The sequence below is a fragment of the Rhinatrema bivittatum genome, chromosome 7 (assembly GCF_901001135.1).
Source record: "Rhinatrema bivittatum chromosome 7, aRhiBiv1.1, whole genome shotgun sequence".
Lineage (NCBI taxonomy): Eukaryota > Metazoa > Chordata > Amphibia > Gymnophiona > Rhinatrematidae > Rhinatrema > Rhinatrema bivittatum.
The window spans coordinates 262,071,437-262,090,208 of NC_042621.1; the positions used below are offsets into that span (position 1 = coordinate 262,071,437).

At 47.8% G+C, this 18,772-nt stretch overlaps 1 protein-coding gene across 1 annotated transcript in view; it reads left to right on the forward strand.

The window, feature by feature from the left end:
• The window catches only part of EXOSC1 (exosome component 1), a 37,258-nt gene that overhangs the window by 12,829 nt on the left and 5,657 nt on the right, over positions 1-18,772 (forward strand). Inside the window, exons 3-6 of the mRNA XM_029610167.1 lie at positions 398-472; positions 3,089-3,177; positions 3,796-3,829; positions 13,558-13,608. Of these exons, the coding sequence (XP_029466027.1) occupies positions 398-472; positions 3,089-3,177; positions 3,796-3,829; positions 13,558-13,608 (249 nt within the window). The remainder of the gene's footprint in view (positions 1-397; positions 473-3,088; positions 3,178-3,795; positions 3,830-13,557; positions 13,609-18,772) is intronic.

Genomic DNA, 18,772 nt, shown 5'->3' on the forward strand with positions numbered 1-18,772 from the left:
GACATTGTTTTCTATTTCATTAGGGTTGTTATGGGATGAATCTTGGCGTGGGTACACGTCAATACTGAGGGACTGCAGGTGGTAAACCAGATTATATGGCAGTGTCGGCGAAACTTTGTCTCCATCTGCTAGAAGAGAGGCAAAACCCAAGAGTCTGGATTGATCCGTGGTATTCCAGGAACAAAAATTAGAAGGTAAGAACCAATTTTCCTTTCTGTAACTTAGGCTGCTTCTCCTGAGTGGCCTGGGAGGAGTAATTTAGACTAGTTTCTTCATTCCAGTGCCTGGCAGATCTTTCTTCAGATGAAGTGCTAAAGCTAGAATTTGCCAAGGAAAGAGCATTAAAAAGTTTTCCCGCTAAATGTCTACTGTTACTTATACCTTTATCTTTATATAGCTTCCTGTTATATCTGTGGTGCGAGAGACAGAATCCCAGCATCTGCCAGATGTGGGCGCTGTTGTCACTTGTAAGGTAAGACAGAATAGCCTTCCTAATAGCATACAATTGTAGATAAGTGGTCAATGACTCTGTTTTTTTGGGGTTGGGGGAGGGTATCATTTTTCAATTTAAACTCTAGTTGGCAGTATATAGTAGGGATGTGAATCGTGTCCTCGATCGTCTTAACGATCGATTTCGGCTGGGAGGGGGAGGGAATCGTATTGTTGCCGTTTGGGGGGGTAAAATATCGTGAAAAATCTAAAAATCGCAAAACCGGCACATTAAAACCCCCTAAAACCCACCCCCGACCCTTTAAATTAAATCCCCCACCCTCCCGAACCCCCCCCAAATGAGTTAAATAACCTGCGGGTCCAGCGGCGGTCCGGAACGGCAGCGGTCCGGAACGGGCTCCTGCTCCTGAATCTTGTTGTCTTCAGCCGGCGCCATTTTCCAAAATGGCGCCGAAAAATGGCGGCGGCCATAGACTAACACGATTGGATGGCAGGAGGTCCTTCCGGACCCCCGCTGGACTTTTGGCAAGTCTCGTGGGGGTCAGGAGGCCCCCCACAAGCTGGCCAAAAGTTCCTGGAGGTCCAGCGGGGGTCAGGGAGCGATTTCCCGCCGCGAATCGTTTTCGTACGGAAAATGGTGCCGGCAGGAGATCGACTGCAGGAGGTTGTTCAGCGAGGCGCCGGAACCCTCGCTGAACAACCTCCTGCAGTCGATCTCCTGCCGGCACCATTTTCCGTACGAAAACGATTCGCGGCGGGAAATCGCTCCCTGACCCCCGCTGGACCTCCAGGAACTTTTGGCCAGCTTGTGGGGGGCCTCCTGACCCCCACGAGACTTGCCAAAAGTCCAGCGGGGGTCCGGAAGGACCTCCTGCCGTCCAATCGTGTTCGTCTATGGCCGCCGCCATTTTTCGGCGCCATTTTGGAAAATGGTGCCGGCTGAAGACGACAAGATTCAGGAGCAGGAGCCCGTTCCGGACCGCTGCCGTTCCGGACCGCCGCTGGACCCGCAGGTTATTTAACTCATTTGGGGGGGGTTCGGGAGGGTGGGGGATTTAATTTAAAGGGTCGGGGGTGGGTTTTAGGGGGTTTTAGTGTGCCGGCTCACGATTCTAACTATTTATAACGATAAATCGTTAGAATCTCTATTGTATTGTGTTCCATAACGGTTTAAGACGATATTAAAATTATCGGACGATAATTTTAATCGTCCTAAAACGATTCACATCCCTAGTATATAGTAGATATGATTGGTATTTGGAATATATCCCTTTCACAGGGGGAAATTGCATGACAAAAAGCATTAAATCAGCCAGTCTGGTTATGGATTCAGCAAAAGAGTTGCTTGGGAGTTCATTCAAATATACATGTTATAAATGTATAATGAACTTGTAAATCTTCCATTTCTGTTAACTTTTTGCAGCCGTCAGTGAGTGTTTACACTGTCTGTTTGTGGATATGAAACACACATGATTAATAAAGTATGTCTCATTAAGAATAGTGCTGAGGTCTGGAGTATCCCTTTAGCTCTGATACCAGGCCAATCCAGTAAAGTTGTGGGAGAGCGGGCAAGCACCTGCTCTCCTGTGCGACGATCCAGTATTTAAATGAGGGCCCGTGGTAAAAAGAGGCGCTAGGGACACTAGCGCATCCCTAGAGCCTCTTCTTTGACGGGAGCGGCAGCTGTCAGCGAGTTTGACAGCCGATGCTCAATTTTGCCGGTGTCCAGTTTCCAAACCCGCCATGGGTTTGGAAACCAGACTCTGGCAAAATTGAGCATCCGGTTTTCAACCCGCGGGCTGATTTTCAATTTTTATTTTTTTTAAATTATTTTTTACTTTTGGGACCTCTGACTTAATATCGCCATGATATTAAGTCAGGGTGTACAGAAAAGCAGTTTTTACTGCTTTTCTGTACACTTTCCGGTGCCGGCAGAAATTAACGCCTACCTTTGGGTAGGTGCTAATTTCTGAAAGTAAAATGTGCGGCTTGGCTGCACATTTTACTTACTGAATCGTGCAGGAATAACTAATAGGGCCATCAACATGCATTTGCATGTTGCGGGCACTATTAGTTTTGGGGGCGTTTTTGATGCGCTATTACCCCTTACTGAATAAGGCGTAAAGCTAGCGCTTCAAACGTGCATCCAAACGCGGGATAACAGTGTGCTCCGCCGGAGCGCACTGTACTGTATCGGCTGAGAGTGAGTACTGTTAGTATACTGATAAAATAAACAAGTCCCCGGTGCTAGAAATTAATTTCTGCTGCACTTGAGCAAAGTGCAGCCACATTCTACCTCTGAGATGGTTGCACTCATGCAATTGTCCATTCACTCAGTGATTGTGAAATCCTTTTGAAATGGAGTAGTAGACTGAAAAACCACAATTATAGATGCCACCCGTAATCTGCACATTTACCCAAATGTGGGATTTATTTGGATGATGGATAGTGTTTCAGTATTAAAATGCAGCATGAAAGATAGCATAGAAATTGCGTAATCTAGTTGCTGAGTTTGAACACCACAGTAACTATCTGACATGACCGCAGAAAGGAATACCGGTAATTTTTGCCAAAGAATGTTACATCAAAGTCCTTAGATTTTGTGGGTTTTCAAAAAACCGTTCACATTTTCTTTCAGGTGTGCAGCATTAATTCTAGGTTTGCCAAAGTCCAAATTCTGTATATTGGAGTGACGCCATTAAAGAACACATTTAGAGGAACAATACGGTAATTAATCTTCTGCTTCCGTCAAGCTCACTTTCCTGGGGATATTTTTTGTGGCTCGAACTATATTGATAGTTAGAGCTAATACATAAGGGCTTGCGTTAATGTGTGTCAATTTTTAAGTTAAAAAGAAAAGTAATGCAAAAGTTGCTTCTACTGGAAACCTTCCCTTAGTAAATTGGTCTAGTATGGAGCTTGTTCTTTTCTCACAGATGAGCATTTATATGGGTGGTATATGGGCTGAGATGGACAGTTATCAGAATTGACAAGATTTTAATCATTGCTTGTCAGGTATGTCTTGTGTATTTTTTTGTTTGAATTGTAAGCTGCAGAAAGTGTTGGGTCTGCAGAATAAAAATATATGCTAAATAAATCATTAAGCTTTTACCTGAATTATTGGTGAGTTTGTGTCTGCATGGCACAAGCAATCATGCCTTATAACAATGGCCTTAACTAGTGTTTAGTGAAGCACCAGCTGGTCTTCCCAGAGGCCGACTTAGCTACTTCAGGAAATATTTTTCAGAATTGTGTTCTTAGCAGGTAAATGCAGTGTGGTACAAGAAATAAGCAGCATGTGTAGAAAGCTCACCAAGGCTCATTAACATCTTGGGCCTCTTGTAGGAAAGAAGATATCCGTGCCACAGAAAAAGACAAGGTAAGTCATTTTTTCCCCAACTATCTTAAAAGTTTAGTGCATGTGTTTAATCTATACCAGGTATAAACTTCATTTACAAAGCTGCATTAGGGCTTTACTGTGTAGTAAATGTTTTTTCCTAGCATGTAGCCAGATGGACTCAAGACCAATGGGTTTATGCTCCCCTGCCAGCAGATGGAGACGGAGTAAGGTTTCAAAGCTGACGGTGCCCTAGATATACCCCTGCAGTGACCTTAGCCCTTCAGTATTTCTCAGTCTCCAGCAGATGCAGACATGCGTTCCCTATGGGGGTTGCTGTACCTCTTGGAAGAAGAAATTCTACTTTGAAAATGGAGAATAGATTGAGCCCCGCTCTCCTGCGGTGATATCTAAAGGTCCCTCCCCCAGTTGATAATTCCTGAGGTGATTTCTGAGATCCCTCAGAGGTCTGCCTTGCTCCCTAGCTGGCTCCCAGCATGGACTTTGCTGCTGAAGCAGCTAAAAGGCAATAGGTGCAGGAAGCGGAGTGTGGTGTGATGGCCAAAGCCCTCTCCCCCCACAGCCAGAGATAGTCTCTGTACTCAGCCGGTAAGCGTTGAGCCCATGTAAGTTAAAACGAGAAGAGGACTCCTCTGATTCAGAGAAGGGGAAGGGCTTCGGTAAGTCTCCTTGCTCGGCCTGCTGTACCGACGACATTCCCAATCCCATCCGGACAAGGGAAGGGGGCTTCCGAGAGGGTTAAGCAGCCCCCTGATAAGCTAGACCCTGCTCCAGGCTCGATGGGCACACCATGTGGCAGGCTGGTGGCACCATCTTGCACTCTGTTTTGTGCGTCATCACCGCATAGACCATCAGTACGCGTGGCGCGGGTTGGCTCTATGCATGCGCTGTGTGCCAGGCGTCGCGCATACGTGCGCACACAAACACGCACTTATGTTTACACTTAAAGGCATTTATACTTGCATGCATCGGATCGGATCTGTGCACACTCGAATCAGGCGCTAGCTGGCTAAACTCACAAATTACCGCTGATTATGGCTCCTCCAGCAAAGAAGCACAAGTGACGCTTTGTGCTGCCTGCCATATTAGGGCTGCACAGTCTGACCTGGAGTCCTTCCTATGCAGCACTATGAGGAGGGCCAGGGAAGATGGGTCAGCCACGATATGAGTAATCCTAGGGTTGCGTCGTCCTCGGCAGAGGGCAATTCAGCGGCACCTACCCTAATCCCTCCTGGGCTAGGTATGGACCCGGCGGCCTTTTCTTGGGTAGAATTTTTTCCAAGGCCTTCAAGCCTTTGTACAGACGCAGTTGGTCTCTTCTGCCCCTGTCCAAACCGAACCCCAGCCGGGAAGGCCTTGCTCTCTCAGCCCTATCAGCATGCCTTGTCTCACCAAGGGTATCCCTGACAGGGACCCAGACACCACGGACAACAAAGGAGATTCAGACTCATTGGAGGATGGGGAAATCCGTCCAGGCTTGGAACCATACCGGACCATGTTACGGTTTTCCATAGAGAAGAATTGCTGGCCCTGGTTTCCCAGATCCTGAAGACTCTGGGTGTTCCTGGCACAAATCTTATGACTGAACTGAAGAAGAATCCCATCCTGGTGTCTCTAAGGAAAGTCTCTTGCTATTTTCCGATGCTGGAAGCAATCCAGGAGTTGATGGACCTGGAATGAGATGCCCTGGAAGCTAGCTTTAAAGGAGGTCGGGCATTGGAGACCCTGGACCCAATGGCCAGAGAACGCTTGCATTTCCCCACAGTGGATGCCCTGGTCTGTGCTGTTTCAAAGTGAACAACTATCCTAGTGGAGGGAGGAACGGCCTTAAAGGATGCGCATGATAAATGGTTGGAGTCCATCCTTAAACAAGTCTTTTGATGCGACAGCACTGACATTATAGATTGCTTCCTGTTGTGCCCTGGTGGCTCGCTCATGCCTGCTTCTCTCGAGAGAGAGGCAGATAGCTCAGGGGTGCATTCCAGAGAGGCTATGGAGCCTGCTACGGCCTTCCTAGCAGACGTGAGCTCTGACCTAGTTTGTAGGAGTGGCCTCAGTGGTGGCGGCCAGAAAATAACTATGGCTGCGAAATTGGTCAGCGGACGTGACTTCTAAGGCAGATATCACAAACATGCCTTTTTAAGGAATCCTTCCTATTTAGAAGCGAATTGGAAAAGCTGGCCAGTAAGTGGGGTCAATTTCCAGTGCCTTGGTTACAGGAAGATAGAGAGAGGTTGCAGCGTCCCTTACCTATGAGGTGTCGGACCAGGGGCTCCCAGCACTTTTGTCCCTACAAGAACTCGTCATTTCAGATGTCTCAGTCCTTTCAGAGCAGACAACCTAAAAGAGGGGCTGATATGGGTTCAAGTTCGGCCCAAACTTCCCAGTGAAGTTTTGCCAACCCATCCACAGGATGGAGAGAGGGGGGTCAACTATACCTCTTCTACCAGCGGTGGGTCGAGATCACATCGGACAAATGTGTACTGGATATCATACGAGAAGGATACGCTCTGGAATTTCGCAGCATCCCTCGGAACATATTCATGATGTCTCCTTGCCACTCCCAGTGCAAGAAGCTGGCAGTAGAATCTATCTTGATAAGGCTCCTCAATTTGAGGGCTGTAATTCCAGTACCTACACACCAGGAAAATACGGGGCGTTCTTCTTGGCTGCAATGAAATAGAATGAGGGTTCTCTTTGCCCCATCCTGGACCTCAAGAGCTTCAACAGTCATCTGTGGGTAATTCATTTCCGCTTGGAGACTCTACGCTCCATCTTAATGGCTGTACAATCGGGAGAGTTCTTAATTTCCACGGACCTCTTGGAGGCCTACCTTCATATTCCAATCCAGCAAGATCACCAGCGTTTCCTACACTTTGTGGTGCTGGGCTGCTGTTATCAGTTCTAGGCATTGCCCTTTGGCCTGGCCACTGCCCCCAGAACATTTCAAAATTATGGTGGTCATGGCACTGAGAAAAGGGATCCTGGTGCACCCTTACTTGGGTGACAGGTTGATCCGGGCAAAGTCATTAGTAGAGAGTCTCCAGGTGACCAGCAGGGTGATGTCCCTCGTTCAGGAGCTTGGTTGGGTTGTCAACATGTACAAAAGAGTCTCAAGCCCTCCCAGTCCTTAGGGTATCTGGAAGTCTGGTTCGAACACCAAGCAGGACAAGGTCTTCCTCCCTTCCTCAAGGATAAGGAAGCTGATGTGCCAAGTGCGTCGGTTGATGAACACAATGCGCCCCAGGGTGTGGAGCTACTTTCAGGTCCTAGGTCTGATGGCATCAACCTTGGAGGTAGTACTATGGGTGAGGGCTCATATAAGTCCACTCCATCGCTCTCTGCTATCACGTTGGAACCTGCTGACTAAAGATTGCTCGATTCGCCTCCACCTACTGATAGGAAGTATGTTCTCTGCTCCAGTTGTGATTACAGGAAGTTCACCTGAGCAAGGGTGTAAGCCTGTCCCCTCCGAATTGGCTAGTCCTCAAGACGAATGCGAGCCTCTGAGGGTGGGGAGCTCACTGTCAGAAACTGACAACCCAGGGGTGTTGGACCAAAGAAGAGGTGCACTGGAACATAAACTGCCTGGAAGCCTGGGCAGTCAGATTAGCGTGTCTATGGTTCAGCCACATACTCCAGGGTCAAGCGGTTCGCGTGATATTGGACAATGCAACAATGGTAGTTTACATCAACCACAAGGGAAGAACCAAAAGCCAGCAAGTGTCTCTGGAGATGGATCTCCTTATGGAATGGGCGGAGTTGAATCTACAGAGGATCTCGGTCTCCCACATAGCAAGAAAAGACAATGTCGGGGCAGACTTTCTGAGCAGGGAGAGTCTGGATCCAGGAGAATGGGTGTAGTCGGCCAGGGCCTTTCAGCTGCTGGTAGATCGCTGAGGCCTCCTGTCCCTCGACCTGTTGGCTACATTTCACAATGCGAAGGTCTCCCAATTCTTCAGTTGCAGAAGAGATCAGCATTCCCAAGGGATCAACGCCCTTGTCCAGACCTGGCCAGAGGAAGACTTACTGTATGCCTTCTCTCTGTGGCCTCTGCTGGGCAAGGTCATTCGCAGGATCAAACGCCACAAGGGATTAGTCCTTCTAGTGACCTTAGATTGGCCCAGATGCCCATGGTATGCAGACATGCGGAGGCTTCTGGTGCAGACCCCCCCCCCCCCCCCCCCCATGCCTTCCTCCGCACAGGGACCTGCTCCAACAAAGTCGGATCATTCACAAGGACCCAACTTGATTTTGTCTTACGGTCCGGCCCTAGAGAGGGCTCGCCTAAGGAAGCGTGAATATTCGGCAGTAATTTCTACCTTGCTCCACAAGCGGAAGTTGTCGATGTCCTTAGTGTATGTGCGGGTCTGGAGAATATTGGAGGCCTGGTGCAAGAATGCGGGATGGCCCCTCGGACGACCAAAATCCCTATGGTTCTGGAATTTTTATAGGACAGCCTGAATAAAGGGGTGTCCCTTAACTCCTTGAAGGTCAAAGTAGTGGCTCTCTCCCATTTCAAAGGCAAGGTGAACGGAGCCCAACTGTCAGCATTCGGACTTGGCCTGTTTCCTAAAAGGGGTTAAATACCTTTGACCACCCTTGCAGTGGCCAGGTCCCCTGTGGAATCTTAATCTAGTATTGGACTTTTTAGCAGGGCCCTCCTTTCGGCCGCTGCACAGTCTATCCCTGTGCCTGTTAATGCTGAAGACTGTGTTCTTGGTGTTGATATGCTCAGCTAGTCACATCTTGGAACTAAGTGCGTTGTCGTGTTGGGAGCCATTCCTCCAGATGACTCCAGGAGCGTTACAGCTTCACACCATTCCTTCCTTCTTGCCCAAGGTAGTCTCAGAGTTTCATTTGAATCAATCCATTTCCTTACCATCCCTGGATAGACACAAGGACACGGAAGACTCTGTCTCCTCTGCCATTTGAATGACAGTAGGCTTTTAGTGCGGTATCTGGAAATCTCGGAACTGATGCACAAGACGGACCGCTTGTTTGTTCCTCATAGTAGAAGGAAACAAGGCAAAGCAGCTTCACGAGCTACCATAGCTCGCTGGTTCAAGGAGGTGATAACTGGAGCTTATGTTGAGGCAGGGAAGCAATTATCCTTTCAGGTTAAAGCTCATTCCACTAGGGCCCAGGCCGTATCTTGGGCAGAAGCTAAGCTACTTTCTCCCATCGACATCTGCCAAGCAGTGACGTGGTCTTCCTTGCACACCTTCTCCAGGTTCTATTACCTGGATGTTTGGGCCCAAGAGGATGCAACCTTTGCAAGGGCGGTGCTAACCGGACCACGAGCAGCCTCCCACCCCATTTGGGAGTAGCTTTTGTATATCCCATTGGTCCTGAGTCCATCTGGCTACATGCTAGGAAATGGAGAATTTACTTACCTGATAATTTTGTTTTCCTTAGTGTAGACAGATGGACTCAGCATCCCACCCACAGCTGCCTAAGGACAGTGCCAAGGAATCTCCCATGAGATGAATCTTGATTCCAAGAGGTTGCGGATAGGCCATCGCCCAATCCCTAGATCAGGGCATCTATAATCTTGCTGGGATTCAACACTTTTTTGTTTGGTTGAGTACAGTTACGGTTGTCCTTTCTCATTCAGGGTTTTTAATCAAGGTTTTAATCAAATTTGTAATCATTTTTCAGTAGTATGTCCACAATGGCTTTTTTTTATTTGTAAATTTATTGGCATGTCAAAAACAAAGTACACAACTTCGCCAATATCGACATTGCAAAGGTACAGTAGACAAATGTAACATGTGTAGAAGATATTTCAAATTACAATTTCGCCAATAATTATAACGTCTTTCCATCCCATCCCCACCCCCTACCTCTTTATAAGCAAACAGCATGTAACATATCAATCAATCATATTATAACATTGCAAATATATCTCATTCGGCTTTAATTCTATATTTATTAGTGAAAGTCTCATAGAATATGGGCTTTTGGACTTATTACTAACTGTTGCTGTACCGTGGAACCGGTGATGTATAAGTCAGATCCTCCGCTTGCCTTAGAAACAAGGCAAGGAATTATAGACTAGGGAGACATATTTACTATGAATTAGATGATAACCGTCTCGTAACACTGCCAAATTTTCATAAATTTAGGAATAGTCTTGTGTTTATGGGCGGTAATTTTCCCCAATGTGTGCATATTTAAGATGTGCTTTTGTACTTCCTGAAAGTTGGGATCTTAGGGTCTTCCAATATTGTGCTAATGTACATCTAGTCGCTGTCACCACAAACTTAATAAAAACATTTTGAAATTTCGACCTGTCTGGTATTTCATTATTCAACAGGGCTTGGGAAGGAGTAAGTGAAATCTCATCACCAAGTACGTTGGTCAACCATAGTGATATACTCTGCCATAAGGCTTTTACTTTAGCGCACGTCCACCACATATGAAAAAAGGTTCCCTGCTGGTGGCATAACTTCCAACACAGGCCTGTAGTGTAGGGTTGTATATGGCACAAGCGGGTCGGAGTCACATACCACCTATAGAGTAGTTTATATCCATTTTCTATGTGTCGTGAGGAGATTAACCCTTTACTCATATGTTGGGCTACTCTTTTTTTTTTTCCAATCATCAGACGTCCAAGTTTCTTGTAAGTCCCTCTCCCATGCAATAATATGGGTAGCCTTCTTTGATAGATCCCCAGCTAAGAGCCTATAAATTTTGGAAATGTGTTTACCAACTTTGTCTGATGTACACACAGAGTTTCAAAAGGAGGACTTCCCAATTTTAAGATCCTCTGTGATCTGTTGTTGTGAAATAAAATGCCTAATCCGCAGGTATTTGAATAATTCCCTGTTATCTAAATGAAATCGCTCACTAATGGTAGAGAAAGGTACCATCCCTCCTGGCTCCCAAATATGTGAGATCTGATAAACTCCCTGGTTTTTCCACTTTTTGAATGCCTGAGAGTCCACTGCCGGTCGAAAAGAGAGGTGGTGAAAGAGATGTGTACTAGAGAAAAAGGATCTACGTCCTACAAGTAGTGTCCGCCATCTCTCCCACACCTGTGTTGTTACCTGCACTGATTCTGGAAAGTGTACTATAGGGTGCCAGGTATTATGTTTTTCCCAGAGTAAAGCTGTTATGAGTAGTGAACCAAGAATCGCCTGTTCCAACAACACCCAGGGTTTCTGCCTTTTAATGTTATGCCATTCCACAGCAGCTTTAAGTTGTGCTGCTCCTTGATAGTGATGCAAATTTGGCATCCCCATGCCACCCTGTGATCTAGGCAGGTACAAAGTTTCTTTCGCAATCCTGGGCTGTCTTGCTTTCCACAAAAATTTGAAAAGCCTGTTTTGCCATTTATCCAAAAGATTTTTCGGAAGGACAATTGGCAAGGTTTGAAGAAGATATAGGATCTTTGGCATTATGTTCATCTTTATAACAGCCAACTGGCCTATACACTATATATTGATCCCATTCCTCCATATCTTTATAAATATTTGCCATTAAGGGAGGATAATTAAGTTGGAACAGGGGTATCCCATTCCCAATATAGATCCCCATATATTTTATTTTCTCCTTAGCCCATTTAAAGGGATGGGATTTCCAAAGTTGAGCAACTATTTCCAGTGGAACCGAAACATTCAAAAGCTCTGATTTCTCCCAATTAATTTTGAAGCCTGAAACTTTGCTAAAATCAGTTATTTCTTCTGTGATGGCCACCAATGATTGTATGGGATTAGTAACTGTAAATAAAATATCATCAGCAAATAATGATAACTTGGAGGAAAAGTTACCAACTTGGATCCCTTGGATCCTATCATTATCTCTAATGTGATGGGTAAAGGGCTCCAAGAAGATAGCAAAAAGTAAAGGGGATAACTGGCACCCCTGGCAAGTACCCCTTCCAACATTAAACGGTTGGGAGTATCCCCCATTTATTTTTAAGCACGCAGATCGAGATTCGTACAGTTTTTGTATCCATCTAATACATTTTTTCCCGACTTGGAAGGCTCTCATTGTCTTAAAAAGAAAAGGCCAATGTACATAGTCGAAAGCCTTTTTGGCATCTACCACTAAAAGCAGGATGTTATGAACCCTCCTGTAGCTGGGCTACGGGAGGGCTCCTTACCTCTTCCTGGAGGCTGCTCCAAGCCAGGGCCTCGCCTGTGAACTGTCCAGGATTTGCTCCAGGGTCTGGGAGGCCTCGATGTCCGTGGGGCCTGCCTGAGGCTGCTTGTGTTTGCATGGACTTCCTGGTTTGAGCCACGCCTTTCCCTAGGGGCCGGCCCGCAGCACTTTTCCATAGTTATAGGGCCAGCTATGTGTGGGCCTGCCGGTCTGCAGCCCTATAAAAGGACTTCAGCTTCAGTCTGTCTTTGCCTTGCATCGTGGTGACTTCCCTCTGGAGGCTCCTGCCTGCCAGAACCTTATAAGGTTGTCTGTTCTTCGTGGAGCTCCTGGTCTTGTCTGCTTTTATACCATGTCTTGATGTTTTGCCTGAGGTCCCTGACCATGTCCTGATGTTCCGCCATGATCCTCCTTATCCTGATGTGTTCGCCTGGGAATAACTAAGCTAGCAAACTTTTTGTAAAAGGTGGCAGTGTTGCCGTCAAGGCCGGGTGATTTCCCATTTTTTTAGATTTTTTTTATTGCCCATATAACTTCGGCACCCGAAATATCCCTATCAAGGGCCCCTTGAGCCCTCTAATTGTAACTGTGGTAGTGAGGCTTGGGCCAAATAATTATCTATCTCTAGTGGATTTATGTTAGAGTCTCTAGGGTATAAATCAGAGAAGAAACGGATAAATCTTTGGCGTATTGCAGCATTTGATGTTAACATCTTTCCCGTTTCATCTTTTAGCTTTACAATGTTTTTGCATTTGTTGTGCTTTCAATTTTCTGGCCAATTGTTTTCCCGCTTTATTTCCTCCCTCATAATATATTTGTTTGGTAAGGGTAAGTTTGTGGCCGATTCCGGTCGGGCTTAAGGCTCATTCTACGTGCTTGCAATAGATTTCGTGGGCCGAATGCCAACAGGTGGCGCCGCAGGAGATTTGCAGGGCAGCTATCTGGAAGCCTACACATACTTTCGCGAGGCATTATAGACTTGATGTCCAGGCACCTGAGCCTGGGGAATTCGGAGCCAGTGTTCTCCGAGCGGGACTCTTGCATTCCCACCCTGGTTAGGAAAGCTTGGGTACATCCCAGGAGTCTGGGCTGATCTGGGTATGTACAGGGAAAGGAAAATTGGTTCTTACCTGCTAATTTTTATTCCTGTAGTACCACGGATCAGCCCAGAGTCCCACCCAGGGAGAGTCCGCTCGGCCGGTGGTTCATTATTTCTGGATGAAAGTTTCAAATGCCCCCCTGTTCAGGGTCAGAATTATTGGGCATAGGTTTGGTTTTTCAGTTAAGAGTTCTTCATTTCGGCTGCTCTTCGGGGGGAGGTTGTTTCAGTGAAAGTTGTGAATCTTTATTATTGTTCTGCTTGGATACAGTGAATACTGACAGACTCTACGGGGCACCTCAGGGGTATACGACAGAGTCCACCCAAAATTGGTCTCTGCCTGCTGGAGGGGAGGTAAAACCCAGGAGTCTGGGCTGATCCGTGGGACTACAGGAACGAAAATTAGCAGGTAAGAACCAATTTTCCTATGCCTTCTTTATACTTTTAAGTAATCATTTACTGTTACATCTAGAAATCTGTTGGAACTATTTATTTCAAAATTACTGGTATAAAACCTAATATTCTGTTTTCTCTCTCACAGGCAGAAGTATACAAAAGTTTTCGTCCTGGTGACATTGTTTTGGCCAAAGTAGTATCCTTGTATTTTGCTTTTTTTTTTCCTGCTAATTTCCTATTTGTCTGGGTTTGCAGTTCGCTTTTTTTTTTTTTTTTGAGTAATAACAGCATGTGTGCTCTGTTGTGACTTTAAAGGGTTAACAACATATATCTTTATTTTAACCTTTGAAATTGGCAGAATTATTTGGGTTTGTCCTGGACTGTCTAGTAGCATGTTATGAAGATTTTTAGTAGTGATTTGGATGTCATTACATCCAAACCTGTTTCTGTTGTTTACATCCAAATCTGTAAGTCTGTTTTCTCCGAGGTGCTGGATGTTGAGATGGGACAAATCTGACTAGTTCTTAATCAGCTTAAGCTTAGAAATTAGAAGCAGGTAGAGCAGCAGACACCCTTCTCAATTTTGGTTATTTAGCTACTTATTAATAAAACTGTAGCCAGATTAGTTTTATAGTAATCCATTGGGTTTCTGACACAATAGCCCTATAGCCACCTAGTGGTATAAAGAATAGTGGCTAAATAAAAATTGGTTCTTACCTGCTAATTTTCGTTCCTGTAATACCACAGATCAGTCCAGAGAAGTGGGTTGTGTATCCCTACCAGCAGATGGAGTCAGAGAGCAAAACCTTGGGCACTGCCATATATATACAAGAGTGCCACCTGCAGTCCCTCAGTATTGGCCTGTACCCAAGCCCACACTACTATCACTAACAGACCTACGAGGATGAACACAAACCAACTGACAACCTCGTTGCCCACATTAACAAATTCGAACCCAAATCAACCATAAACTGCTTCATCGAGCATATCTGCAAATACGGAGCTCCATAAAAAAAACCCCACAGCAAACTTAAAGCAAAAGGCAGTCTTTCGGTACCTGAAGAAAGGGGTGGGCCTCTGGACTGATGTGTGGTATTACAGGAACGAAAATTAGCAGGTAAGAACCAATTTTCATTTCCTGAACATTCCCAGGTCAGTCCAGAGAAGTGGGATGTACCCAAGCCACCCTACACTGGGCGGGAACCCGAAAGACCCGTGCGCAGAACACCCTCACCAAAGGACGACTCCCCCAAAGCGTTAATGTCCAGTTGATAATGTTTCGTGAAAATGTGTAGTGAGGACCACACCGCCGCCCTACAGATCACCTGAGGCAACAGGAGCTGACACTCCGCCCAGGAAGTAGCCTGGGCCCGGGTGGAATGAACTGAGACCCAAAGGCACTTGTCGCCCCCGGGCTATGTAAGCCGAGCTGATTGCTTCCTTAATCCAATGCGAGATGGTCACCTTAGATGCCTTGTCCCCCTTTTTTGGACCCCCTAAAAGGATGAACAAATGATCCGAACGACGGAAGTCATTGTAACTTCCAGATAGCGTAACAAAGCTTGCCTCACATCCAAAAGATGCAGGTCCCTGTCCTGAGTGGAGCCCCTAGACCACTGAGGAAACCCTGGAAGCTCCACCGTTGATTAACATGAAAGGCTGAGACGACTTTGGGAACGAAAGACGGAACTGTGCGCAACGAAACCTTATCATTGGAAATCCGCAGGAAGGGATCATGACAAGACAACGCCTGTAATTCTGAGATCCGACGAGCTGAACAAATAGCCACCAAAAATACCACCTTTAAGGTCAAGCTTTCAGTGACGCCCTTTGGATAGGCTCAAAAGAACACAAAGCACTAGGTTCAAACTCCAATCTGGACACAGAGGCCGGACTGGAGGACGGAGATGTTTGACCCCCTTGAGAAACCGAGCAACATCCAGATGACCAGCCAGGGAAACCCCATTAAACCGTCCCCGCAAGGCTCCCAGAGCCGTTACTTGCACCCAAAGGGAATTGAACGCTAACCCTTTAGCAAGCCCCTGTTGCAGAAATTCAAGCACCCATGGGACATTCACAGTTAACAGATCACAGGAACATTGGTGACACCATGTCTCAAACAGCCGCCAGACTCTAACATAGGCCATAGAAGTGGCGGGCGCCCTTCAAGCGTAAACATCGCCTCTCAAAAGCCAAGTCGCGAGAGAGAAGTGATCCTCCCGATCAGAAAAGATGTCCCTGTCGAAGGAGATGTGGCAGATGAGCCAGCTGCAAAGGGCCCTCCACAGACATTCGAACCAGATCCACGGACAACGCGGCCACTCTGGTGCCACTAGTACCACCCTGCCTGGATGGAGTTCTATGTGACGGAGAATCCGGCTGATGAGAGGCCAGGGAGAAAATACATAAAGAAGAATTCCCGTGGGCCAAGGGCACACCAACGCGTCTAGACCCACCAAGCCCTGCTCTCGCCAACGGCTGAAGAAGAATTGAGTCTTCGAATTCGCCCTGGTCGCCATCCGATCCAATTGAGGCATGCCCCACCTGGCGCAAATGAGGCTCCACGCTTTGAGAGACAGCTCCCACTCTCTGGGATCAAGCTGCTGTCGGCTTAGAAAGTCTGCCTGCATGTTCTCCACTCCCACGACATGGGAAGCTGCAATTCCCTTGAGATGGCGTTCCACCCAGGCGAAGAGAAGTTGTTCCTTGAGCGCCACCGCAGGACTTCTTGTCCCTCCTTGCCGGTTGATGTAAGCCACCATCGTCGCATTGTCTGAGAACACTCAAACCATTCTGCCCCGAATCCAGGGTAGGAATGCTTGTAGAGCAAGGCAAGCCGCTCTTGTCTCGAGACAATTGATTGGATCAGGACCCCTCCGATGGGGACCAAAGCTCTTGGGCGGATCTGTCTGCACATACTGCTCCCCAGCCAGATGGGCTGGCATCGGTGGAGATCATCATCCAATCCGGATTGTCCAGGTCAACTCCTCGGCCCAGATTGTTGCGCAACAGCCACCACGACAGACTGACTCTGGACTTGGGAAGCAGTGGCATAGGGAGATGGAACTGTTCCGTCACCGGTTTCCATCGTGACAAAAGCACACGTAAGGGACGTAAGTGAGAACTCCCAGGGAACCAAATCCAAGGTGGAAGCCATGGAGCCCAGGACCTGCAGATGATGCCACACTGTGGGATTCTTCCTCGGCATCACAGCTTGGACCTGGCCTTGTAACTTTGTCATACGATCCTCCGCCAGGAGTACCTTGCCGTGTAAGGTATCGAATAGCGCTCCCAAGTAAACCAGTTCCTGGATGGGCTCCAGGTGACTCTTTTTTGCAAGTTGATGACCCACCCGAGCGACTGTAAGGTGAACTGCACCGTCCTTACTGATCTTTCGTAATCCTCCCGTGACTTGACTCGAATCAACCAGTCATCCAAATAAGGATGGACTAAAATCCCCTCCTTGCGAAGAAAGGCGGTGACCACTACCATCACCTTGGTGAAAGTCCGAGGCGCTGTTGCGAGACCAAATGGGAGGGCTCAAAACTGGAAGTGCTGACCCAAGACCTTGAAGCGCAGAAACTTCTGGAGATTCAGTCTGATTGGAATATGAAAATACGCGTCCGTGAGGTCCAGGGACGCACTGCAGCCATTAGTGTCCTCAGGATTTCCATGCGAAAATGAGGGACCCGGAGACACAACGGTTGATCTTCTGAAGATTGAGAATTGGACGAAAGGTACCCTCCTTTTTGGGAACCACAAAGTAAACTGAATACCGTCCCCGCCCCTGCGAGACTGGGATGATGGCTCTGAGCTCGAGAAGGCATTGTATGGTATCCTGAACCACCTCGCGTTTGCTGTGAGAGACCACATGGGGCTCCACGAACACCTCCCGAACCGGACGCACGAACTCCAGGGCGTAACCGTCTCTGATTACCTCCAAGACCCAGTGGTCCGAGGTAATACTTGCCCAGTCCATGTAAAAGTTGGATAATCTGCCTCAGACAGCTTTGACTGAATGGGTGCTCGTGGCTTCATTTGGCAGGCTTACTGGTTCCCACACTGAGATGTCCAGAGTCCCTACTGGAGCGGCAACCACCACGTAAGGACTGCTGGCTTCCCTGAGTCTGCTTAGAACCAGACACAGCAGAATATCTGGTAGACCGAAAACGGCGAGAATCCCAAAAATGAGCCCTAGGGGGAAACACCTTCTTGGAAGATCACCTATCCTCTGGCAATCGATTACCCTTGGATTCCCCGAGGAGTTTCACCAGCTGATCCAGCTCCTCCCTGAAAAGGAGCTTGCTCTTGAAGGGAAGGTTACAAAGCTGAGATTTGGAGGACAAGTCCCCTGCCTAATTCCGCAACCAGGGAAGCCGATGAGCTGCCACCATGGTCTGAGTCGAGATCTGAACGAGATCATACAGTGCATCCACACCATACGCAATGCCTGCTTCCAACCGGGCAACCTGCAGCACCCCATCGCCGCCAGTCCCGGCACTGGAGCCCACCTCTTGAACCCAGAACAGGCATGCTCTCTGCATAAGGCTAGCACAGACTGCCGCTCGAAGACCCAAAGCGGCCAACTCAAAGACCCTCTTTAACTGAATCTCCAGTTTGAGGTCTTGCATGTCCTTTAACATGGCAGAGCCCACTACGGGTATCGTGGTCTTCTTTGTGACCGCTGAGACGGCCACGCCCACCTTCAGAATCTTCAGCAGATCCAACATCTCCGGCGATAGGGGATAGAGCTTCGCCATTGTCCTACCATCCTTCAAACCCGCATCCGGAGCATCCCACTTGCGGGTCACGAGCTTGCTGACTTTCTTCGGCGGAGGGAATGAGGTTGTAGGTCCCCATATTCCATCGAGGACTGGAATAACCCCTTCATTATCGAATTCCTCCCGGGTAACCTTCAGACCCAGGACGTCCAATACCTGGGGAATCAGCGGATGCAGCTCGTCACGTTTGAATAGACTAACAACACTGGGATCATCTCCCTCCGCCGGAGGGAGGTCGTCCCCATCCGGATCGTCTTGGTCCGTGTCCCTCAGATCAGGATTAGGATCCGGATCCACCCTGGGTGCCGGCCCTGCATCAAGGTCTGGTTCCTGATATCCACGGATAACCTCATCTACCTGACGAGGGCACTCTGGAGGACGTGGCTGAGCGTTTGCGGACCTTCCCTGCTTCCGGGGAGGCTCAGCGGGATTCCCCGCCTGCCCAGGTCTTTTCGCTGTCACTTGTCTGCTTGCTAAAAAGGCCTGATGCATGATTAAAATAAACTCCGGGGAAAAGTCCTCTGGGGCCGCCCCCCCCCCCCCCCATCCAGGGGGGCCCTGTGGTGTCGGCTCCCCAGA